This window comes from Pseudorasbora parva, chromosome 7 (genome assembly GCF_024679245.1).
Source record: "Pseudorasbora parva isolate DD20220531a chromosome 7, ASM2467924v1, whole genome shotgun sequence".
Lineage (NCBI taxonomy): Eukaryota > Metazoa > Chordata > Actinopteri > Cypriniformes > Gobionidae > Pseudorasbora > Pseudorasbora parva.
The window spans coordinates 31,346,753-31,357,741 of NC_090178.1; the positions used below are offsets into that span (position 1 = coordinate 31,346,753).

The 10,989-nt window shown below is 39.6% G+C and overlaps 1 protein-coding gene across 2 annotated transcripts; it reads left to right on the forward strand.

Moving 5' to 3' along the window:
- Window positions 1–7,538: 7,538 nt before the first annotated feature.
- On the forward strand, window positions 7,539–10,544 carry sp8b (sp8 transcription factor b). 2 transcript variants are annotated; one of them, XM_067449740.1, is made up of 2 exons: window positions 7,539–7,641; window positions 7,982–10,544. In XM_067449740.1, exons 1-2 carry the CDS (start codon window positions 7,621–7,623, stop codon window positions 9,326–9,328), a joined length of 1,368 nt encoding a protein of 455 aa, XP_067305841.1. In that variant the 5' UTR covers window positions 7,539–7,620; the 3' UTR covers window positions 9,329–10,544. The 2 variants fall into 2 exon arrangements, with proteins under 2 accessions (XP_067305841.1, XP_067305842.1); XM_067449741.1 differs by lacking the exon at window positions 7,539–7,641 and adding an exon at window positions 7,679–7,794.
- Window positions 10,545–10,989: the final 445 nt, after the last annotated feature.

Consider the following 10,989-nt stretch of genomic DNA (forward strand, 5'->3'; position numbering starts at 1 on the left):
TGTGTAGAAAATACAGTGGTGTACCAGCGACAAAGTCATGGGTGGCCAAGGCTCATTCATTCGTGGGGACTGCTATACTTGCTCAAATTACTCAAGTTAATGCTGATTCTGATAGAAAGGTGTCAGAATGCACAGTTCAGTGCAGTTTGTTGTGAATGGGGCTGCATAGCCGCGGATCGGCCAGGGTGCCCATGCTGACCCCTGACCACTGCCGAAAGCGCCAACAGTGGGCATGTGAGCATCAGAACTGAACCACAGAGCAATGGAAGGGCCTGGTCTGATGAATCTCGTTTTCTTTTACATCACGTGGATGGCTGGGTGTGTGTGCTTTGCTTTCCTGGGGAACACATTGCACATCTGTGGGATGTGCTGAACAAACAAGTCAGATCGATGGAGGCCCCACCTCACAACTTACTGGACTTAAAGGATCAGCTGCTAACATCTTGGTGCCAGATACCACAGCACACATATTTATGGGTCTAGTGGAGTCCAGGCCTCGATGGGTCAGGGCTGTTTTGGCAGCAAAAGGGGGACCAACATAATATTAAAGGTGTGTAATATATAAGCCTGATCGAATATATATATATATATATATATATATATATATATATATATATATATATATATATATATATATATATATATATATATATATATATATATATATATATATTTTTTTTTTTTTTTTTTTTTTTTTTTTTTCTACTATTATAAACAAAATTTACATTTTACAAATGTACATTTATTAACGTTTACACATACTTTATGTAAATTATTGTACATCATATTACACAGTTGGTAATGATAACTGACCTTGTGTGTGTGTGTGTGTGTGTGTGTGTGTGTGTGTGTGTGTGTGTGTGTGTGTGTGTGTGTGTGTGTGTGTGTGTGTGTGTGTGTGTGTGTGTGTGTTTTCACATGTGCTCTGAACAGATCCTGAATCAAATATAATTCTGGATCCTTTCATTAACTCCAAAAGGTCCATGAAACACTTCACAAAGTTAAACTAATAGAAGAAAACCAATGACAATAATGCAGGGCCCCTCTCGAAATGAGTTTGCTAACTTAAATGTTTTGTCACAATGACAAAAGAAAAAAAGAAGTTGCTATTGTGTCACCGCAATGACATAATGAGCTAGGCAAATACTTGTCTCTCCGCCCTGTCTCTCCCCTGTCCCTTCCCTCCCTTTCTGTAGTGGTGACAGGCACACGCTCTGGTCTCCATTATGGCTGTGGATGGACAGAATGGGCAGTTGTGGATAATTACTGAAACTGTAGGAGTCAGGGCTGACTCTCAGCACTTTACTCAGTGCCACTGGCTCTATGGCTGTCCCTCACACTGACAAACTTGCGCACACCCACTGGAGTAATGTAGAGGACAGAAAAAGTCTGGGAATAAACAGTGTTGAATAACTGAGGATTTGATTAGAAATGGGATTATCAATGATTGTGTGATGAGTTAAGAAACTGTTCACATTTGACCTGACGTGTTTGCGTGATTTAATATTTTACTATTATTTTGGATCAAATGCTGCAGCTAAAATAGTTCAAAATTTTACAGCAATAAAAAAGTGGTGAGCTTATCTATCTATCTATCTATCTATCTATCTATCTATCTATCTATCTATCTATCTATCTATCTATCTATCTATCTATCTATCTATCTATCTATCTATCTATCTATCTATCTATCTATCTATCTATCTATCTATTACTTAAAATGAACTCATTGTTATTTAAATGTTATTGTACATTTAGGTCAACCTATTTAGTGAATATTTTATTCGTATACATAAATGGTGCATACTTTTTTTTCATGCACACATTAGCAGCTCAGTTAACTGTTTGCAAGCCATGAGCTACACTCAAAAGCATTTTTTTCCCTTTTTGTCCACATGCTTTTAGTCTTTAAAATAAAGACGATTACCTAATTAACTAGACTAAACTACAACTTAAAGGATGAGAAAGTCTTTTAGAAAGAAGCAACACCCGTCTACCCAACACACACACACACACACACACACACACACACACACACACACACACACACACACACACACACACACACACACACACACACACACACACACATACACACACACACACACACACACACACACACACACACACACACACACACTGCTACCCATCCCTCCCAGCCAAAGGGGCTTCCATCCAGGCTGACAATAACCCAGTGGCAGCTGGTCGATCGATACCCGACAAAAGCTCTGAGGTTGGGGCAGTCAAAAGATTGTTAACTAGCCATTTCATCTCACAGACATTTAGATGATTGTTCGTGCTTCACTGCACTCCTTCAGCAAGGGCTGCTGCCACACCTGTGCTGGGGCCCTTACAAAGCCTGGTTACCCACTCCTGATGACCTCACTGGACAGCAAATAGCCCGTCAAACCCTCTCACACAAAAGCATTGCCCCTCAGAATGCATCATACTTAACCCTGTTTTCATGCATGGCTGACGGAACACAAGTGATAGATACTGTATTTTGCAATACCATATTGTGAGTAGCTAGTTTCGATAAAAAAACCCCACTTATGTAAAGCCATGGGAAGTGTACTAACATTTATTCTGTTTTATCTATTTATCTGTTGCACGGTTATATTTGTGGCAATAGCCAACAATGCATTGTATGGGTCAAAGATATTTTGTAAATTTCCTACCCAATATATCCAAAATGTATTATTACTTGCAATATGCATTGCTAAGGACTTCATTTGGACAACTTTAAAGGCAATTTTCTCAAAATCGGGTAAAATTTTGTCATATCCTAACAAACCATACATCAATGGAAAGCTTATTTATCCAGTTTTCAGAATATTTATAAATCTCAATTTAAAAAAGTACCCTAGTTTTGTGGTCCAGGGTCACATATTGTAGATCCTAGAAATACATGTCACTTTGCCAAATGCAACTTTAAAAGACACAATGTAACTTCTGGTCCAAATCATATTGCAATCCAAATGATTAAAACATCAAAACGCCCCTGTAACCCCACAATTATAATTTTTGTTGTTGTTGTTGTTTATCAAAACAAGCTGTAGCTGACCTGTTGTCATTTTTAAAACCTATAAGAAAAGTTACACCTGTCATTTATTAGGTGCATCGTCTCCTGTATACTATGTTACATTAGCATGTGATTTGTTGGTTAATTAAAGGGCTTATGATAATGATAATGACCACATAGCCCATGATGCCACGTTTCCAGGTGTTTAGCTTTGGTGATTAGCCGCTGGATGCCTCCTCCCCCATCTAGTGTCCACACAACACTGATTAAATCAAGATGAATGTGTTATTGGACACGGGACACATAGAAGCGATCCACGCTGATGTATGTCATATGACAAATACCACCTTATCTGGATGGGTGTGAATTCATTAATTATCCAAATGTAGCTTATATTTGTTGTCCACTGGGTGTTTTAAATACACAAGAGCCTAACGTCATAAAATGACATTATAAATGTGCTTTTGGGGGAGTACACACTGTGCACACTTGTCCTGTAGTGATCATATGTCAGCGTTTACACTCCTGTGATCATGTCTATGGTTGTGTGATCCAGCAAAAGTCAGCACATGGTCTGTGGCCCTGCTCTAGTAGTTCAATGGGGTTGTGGGACGTGGGCCGAGAGGTTGGGGCTGGGACGTGGATGTGGACTGGCGCTCTCTGAGGTTCATCCAGGCAGAGCCAGGCTTCCTGCTCCTCCTTTGTCACACCATTTGGGCTCTTGTGTCTCGGGCTTCACTGCTCTAGCCTCACTTGGCAGCCCTGCATACACAGGGACATCTGGTCTCTCTGTCCCACCTCCTGCTGAAAAGAAAGAGTCCGGCCATGGCCCCACATATATGATATTTTACAAAGGCATTACACTTAACTCTGGTAACAATTCATAACGCTTGAAATTATATATATATATATATATATATATATATATATATATACACACACACACACATGTTTTTGTGACATATGGCGACATTCCATAGGCGTAATGGTTTTTATACCGTACAAACCGTATTTTCTATCCCCTTGCACTGCCCCTATCCCTAAACCTACCCATCACAGGAAACATTCTGCATTTTTACTTTCTAAAAAAACCTCCTCCTGTATGATTTAGAAGCAAGAAAAGTGGGGAATGGCCAATGTCCTCATAAGTCACCCTCTCCTTGTAATACCTGTGTCATACCCATGTCATTATACACATTTGTGTCCTCATATGTCACAAAAACATGCTCTCTCTCTCTCTCTCTCTCTCTCTCTCTCTCTCTCTCTCTCTCTCTCTCTCTCTCACACACACACGCACACATCAAACACACACACACACACACACACACACACACACACACACACACACACACACACACACACACACACACACACACACACACAATTTCCTACAAACGACTATAAACGATTTTCTTTTTATTTATTTATTTGCAAGAGAGGACATTAACACCTGTAATAATTTAGATTATTAGTAGATAAACTCAGGCAAAACTAAATACTTGTTTAGTCTAATTTAGGAAATCTGAATTTAATTTTGATCGATAAAAAATACAATATATATATATATATATATATATATATATATATATATATATATATATATATATATATATATATATATATATATATATATATATATATTTTTTTTTTTTTTTTTTTTTTAATTTATCGATGCTTTTAACTTAGTCCTAAATCTTTATTACTAGTTTCGAATTCCGGCAATTAGTGATGTTCCGCGGGACTCGGACAGGTAGACCACTGGATTATCATTTTTCCTGGATAATCATAAGATTAAAGAGGAAAGTGCTCCCACCATCTCCGGGACACAGCCGCTGACTTCCCCTCTTTTCTTTTAGCAAAATTATTGAGAGCACGCAATATTAAACCCATTTTGTTCGTGCGCACTGGGCCAGAATAACGCGATGATTAGGGCCACGAATGGGACAGGTTTCTTCAGCTTGATTTCATGACGGTAATGTAGCCCATGCATGGGAGAAGAAAGGCAGAGATGGGGACATCTGTTCAATGCAGGCCAAAGGGAACCTCAGTGGCCTATGTGGCATCTTGGGAAAGAAAGCAACAGGATATTACATGCACGAACGTTTTGTTGTTGCTTTTGACTCCTGGTATTTATATTTTTATATTTGTTTATTTGTTAGTTATTTTCTTTAGTTTAATCTGCTCAGACATAATTATAATATAAATAAAAATAGCATAACGAATGAAATTATTTAGGCTATTTATATAGCCTTGGTCTATATTGATTTAGGCTACTCATGTTGTCCCTGTACGTTTTATTTATTTGATTTGAATTTTACAATAATTTATGTGTTTTAAATTTTATGTTTGAATCACACACACACACACACACGCTGTTGCTGCGCTTCCACTGAATCCTCGGCAGATCACACAGCTCTCGCGCATCTCTCGCGCTGTCTTGTCAGAGGACATGAACACATGTTTTGATTACACCGCCGGTGGCCGAGCGGCTCCTCCGTTATTCGTAATTAAACTCAATTCCCAAAGTAACATTTATCTTCCAGGGTCTGCGCGTTCCCTGTGCGCGAGCGCCACTACCTTCTGCTGTGCGAGAGGAGATGCGCGCGGGGTCAATCAATAAACCGAGGACACAGACACGGTATGTGCATCATGCATCTGTTGCAATCAAACAATGCTGCAGTTTATGGGACATTTGTTTGCCAGTGTGTGTGTGTGTGTGACATTTGTATTTTGGCAAGTTGCGCGTGCACGTTGAGTTATATTGCCGTGTTTTAGCCTACAACATTTATTTGTCTGATGCTTTGGAATGAAAATGCTTTAGTTTGAGATAGAGATTCCTTAGTTGACATGTGACGGGGTTTTCTAGTTACGAACCTTCTGCAAAAAAGTATATAAACGAATTGAGAGAAAAGTTCAATGTTATTGTGACGCGTGCTGGAAAACTGAAACAAAAGTTGTACGTTAATAACTATTTTTATCTCAGTTTTTATTCAGTCTGTAATTAACTTTACAAACTTTACAGGCTGTTGTTTCAGAATTACGCAAATTATAATTTGCTATTGTTATAATAATTATTTTTTGTTTGGTATTTTACTAGCCTATCTCCATTATGAGTTCAACTGCCTCTTGTTCTTTGAATTAGAAAAGGGTGAGAGGAAACAACAGAACTGTTGTGCAAATCGAAGAAACAGAGAAATGAATCTGATCAGCCATCTATCACTTCCCGCAATAAAGGAGGCGACACGGCGGAGGCAGATGATTTGATGAATAATCTTCGGTCGTTTTAATTAACTTTTTGCTGTCCTATAATGACCAAGTTGGTCAACGGAGCCGGTCAATAAGAATGTTAATATCAAACAAATAAAACTTCTCATGATTAAAAACCTCCTGCTTTATTAAATTTGAAATTCAAATGAAATTTATGCCTCCGGTCCACGGCGCATGTAAATAGAGTAGCCAGGGCTACATCATTATCCTGAGAGCATTTCTGCATTCATCGTCCTGATATCAATAGCTCGCCTCTGTATTGCTGTTGAGAGTTAACAGAACACAAAAGCCATATTCCACCTTGTAAAGACGTTTACATGCATTATGTGGAATGTGTGTGTGGTTGTGTGTGTGTTTTTTCTGACCAACCCGAGTTAACACGAGTTACCAAATGCCCGAATTCATAATAATAACAGCAATATATCGGAAAACACAGCAGTCCTAAAAAGACTTACATTTGTTGCTGTGTTATTTGTTGCTATTGTATGTGTATAGAGAGAGGGGGAGGGAGAGAGAGAAAGAGAAAGAGAGGGTTGGTGTGTCATAATTCTATGAAGTTATGATCATTTATGGGCCTATTTCTTTAACTTGCAATGCATAGGTGACATTTTAAATGCAACTTTTGTCTAAATGTAAATTAAACTTTTGTCTACGACAGAAAGTTTTATTGAACGCGTTAATTTTCCAAATAAAATCATTTGAAGATATCGTTTTTGTCTTTTTGACCTGTGCGTCATTTCTTTAAAGTAGTTTGAGAATCTATACAAAACAACCTGTAAGACTGAGAGTTATATGTCAGTTGCTCTTTTACCATTATCACAACGTGTAGCAGACATTACATAATAATAATAATAATAATAATAATAATAATAATAATAATAATAATAATAATAATGATAATAATAATAATAATAATAATAATAATAATAATAATAATAATAATAATAATAATACAATAATAAGAAGAATTCAAAACAGATCAGGGGGCCAGTAAACGTATTAACCTCTTTACAAAAGAATAGAAAAGTTTTTTTCCCCCAAAAACTTCCAGTCCTTCTCATTTAACTTCAGTTTTATTATGAGGGGGGTGTTGGAAGGGGTGGAGATCTTGTCTGAAGTGCTCTATCGATGACCTCACGCTAGAATGTGGCCGCGTGAAGGTACGGCTCTTCCTGATTGGTCGCCCGTGTCACAGCGGCACTTCAAAGCCGTGAGAGGAGCTACAATTGTGCTGGAATGGGCGGACCACATCATTGTATTGCACACCTCTAAAAAAAACAGTGCTCTGATTCATAAATATAAAAAGATCCTCTGAGGAGGGCACTTTTGTGATGGCAACTTCACTTCTAGGGGTGAGTCTAAGGAGTTTCGTGCTGGTTTAATTAGTTTCCTTTATTGTCCTGCCGTGGGGATTAAAATTTCTTGGGTCAGCCGGGGAGAGAGTCACTTGATTATGTTTTAAGCGAGAGAAACGAGCAGGAGTTCCATTTCTCAACTACGACATTGTATGTATTACATTCTTTGGTATTTATATGCTGTGTTTCGCTTTTGTTTTATGTGTGAGACTGGTTGTGTATTTCAGTAGCTAGACATTTCTTTCAGGTATGTCGAGGTTGTTGGATTAAACAGAAAGGCAAAAGTGTTCTCCCAAATATAGCGTCTTTACTCACCTTCTAACTCATTTTGTTCCAGGAGGAGCCGAGATTGGGGTCGACTCCTTTAGCCATGTTGGCTGCGACGTGTAACAAAATCGGGAGCCCGAGTCCTTCTCCTTCCTCTATATCGGATAACACCTCTTCGTTCGGAAAAGGATTCCACCCGTGGAAACGAGCGACAGCCAGCAGCTGTAGTTTAGGATCCAGTTTATCCTCTTTCACTCGGAATGGTGGTGGTTTAAGCGACTCTTTTGGCACGAACACTTCCACGGGATCCAGTGCCTTTTCCTTAACTTCTGGTACTTCACCCAACTCCCACTTCGGAAACGACTACTCGGTTTTCCAGGCTTCTGTTTCCAACAACTCCCAAGAGCCCAGCCACCAGCCCATGTTTATTTCCAAAGTGCACACGTCCGTGGACAGTTTGCAAAGCATTTACCCGAGAATGAGCGTGGCGCATCCCTACGAATCGTGGTTCAAGTCCTCGCACCCCGGCATACCCACGGGGGATGTGGGCACCACGGGCGCGTCCGCGTGGTGGGACGTGGGAGCCGGCTGGATTGACGTGCAGAACCCGAACGGGGCCGCGCTCCAGTCGTCCCTTCACTCCGGTGGGCTGCAGACTTCTTTACACTCTCCTCTGGGCGGATACAACTCAGACTACTCGAGTTTAAGCCACTCTGCCTTTAGTACCAGTGCGTCCCCGCATCTCCTGACCACCGGTCAGCACCTCATGGACGGATTCAAACCCGTGCTCTCCTCGTACCCGGACTCCAGCCCCTCTCCCCTGGGTGGAGCGGGAGGCTCAATGTTGACAGGGGGTCCGACTGCCTCGCTGGCGGGATCTCCGCGGTCCTCAGCGCGGCGCTACTCGGGCAGAGCGACGTGCGACTGCCCGAACTGTCAAGAGGCGGAACGGCTGGGTCCAGCTGGCGCGAGCCTCCGCAGAAAGGGTCTACACAGCTGTCACATTCCCGGTTGTGGGAAAGTGTATGGCAAAACTTCGCACCTCAAGGCTCATTTAAGGTGGCACACCGGAGAAAGGCCGTTTGTGTGTAACTGGTTGTTCTGTGGGAAAAGGTTCACGCGCTCCGACGAGCTACAGCGACATTTACGCACGCACACCGGCGAGAAGCGCTTCGCTTGTCCCGTGTGTAACAAGAGGTTCATGCGGAGCGACCACCTCAGTAAACATGTCAAAACGCACAGTGCCGGGGGCTCGTCAGGGTCGGGGTCCGGGGCGAGTGGAGGAAAGCGAGGGAGTGACACCGACAGCGAGCACAGTGTGCCCGGTAGCCCCTCGTGCCACTCACCTGACCTGTTGCAACCTCCCGAGTCTGTCCCGACGACGGGCATGAACGGCCGAGCAAACTCCATCGATTAATCCCATTCAAAATGCACGAAACACGACTGTCGAATGGACTAGAGACTTATTGGACGGTGCACAAAAGTTTGTGCTGTAACACTTTATAAAAACTTTCAACAATTCAAGTTGTTAACGAACGTTGTAAAACGGTGAACAGATCGATAGATAATGCACATTCAATTATGATTATCCAGTATGAAACAATATAAACCAAAGTTTCATTCCTTTTTAGCTAGTTGAATGTACATTAACTACTTTTCTGTTAAAAATCTTAATATCTGTTAAGGCTAACAGTAAAAGTTATTATAAAGTGTCACCTGGTGTTCCTTGAGAAATAACCGTGTGGCCATTTCACTTGGATGTTGTAAAGTGATTCAATTTACGATTAAAATGTAATTTACAATGAAGTAAGCCTGTTTGGGTCTGCACAGATTCTATACGACATGAATTTGGTCAAATAAGGGAATATTAAATATTTGCATTCTGATGGGTATTTGTCGAATAGTCTTATTTCACTTACTGTTGTTAAAGAAAACACAAATGTATTTTACCCATCAGTGAAGTGGCCTGTCATTGCTAACTTTATTTCTTCTTCTCAAAACCAAACTGTGGCACTTTATTCATGAACACTACTAAAATCCAATTTCGTAAGGATAAATTGCCGTAGTGTTGAATAGATTTCGTTTTTGTCATTTACAAATTCAGTTCTTTAATATTCGAAAAAATAGTCTATATATCGCACATTGGTCTTTGTCGAAACTACAGACTTCAAATCCTAAGTTGTATGAAATGTACTTATTCCCTGTTGCTGCAAAAAAAATACTGTATATATTGAAAATAAAATAGAATAGACTAGAAGGTTATTCCACACTGATGTAAAAGTTTGGTATGTGTTTGTTCAAGACGCAAATTTTGAATAGTATTTTTAGTTGCATATATATTGACTCTAGTAAATATCCAAAACTGTACGGGAGTGTTTTTTTGTGAAGAAAAACGTCATATTTATCCACGAGTTGGACTTGATTTTGTTTTTTTTGTTTTTTGGATGAGGTCTGTCATAGACGCACTTTGAAATGATTTGTAAGATTTTCAATTCAGAATTCAGTGTTTAATCACGTTTTCTAATTTATGTAAGCATGCACGTGTAAGGTGAGCGTTTATTTCACATCATTTATTTGAGAAATTGGCTTTCTAATTGAAGCCACTCAATAAAGTCAACATGGATTCAGCCACAGTGAACGATTTGCCGTTGATATTATTACTGCAATGTCCAACTTCTTTAAATTAAACTGTGATCAAGTGCAGGACCTGTTACGCCATCTAATTACTAAATGAAAAAAGAAATAAAAATGTGTTAAAATGTTAAAAACTGCAGTTGTTGTGAAACTTACGAAATGAAGCAGTTTTAGTAAATTGACGTTTATTTATTTTTTTCTAGTCGTAGCACTCTTTTTTCCCTAAATAATAAGCCGTACACATTCTTTTAGTAGCTAAGAATATAGAAAATAAACTTAAAAAAGCGCTTCTGAGATGATTTAATCCTAAAGTCTGTGGCATGTAAAATGTTGAATTTTGACGGTGCTATAAACGTAGATTGTTTTATTATCTAGGCTATACTTCACGCAAGGTCTATTTTTGCAGTCAGCAAAAAATTAAAGTTATTCTAATAAATCTAAGAA

What these genes read in the sequence shown, in the direction of transcription:
- sp8b (XM_067449740.1), top strand. Translation starts at nt 7,621, where the DNA reads ATGGCAACTTCACTTCTAGGG. An exon ending in TGGCAACTTCACTTCTAGGG is followed by an intron (nt 7,642 to 7,981) that starts GTGAGTCTAAGG and finishes ATTTTGTTCCAG; the next exon opens with GAGGAGCCGAGATTGGGGTC.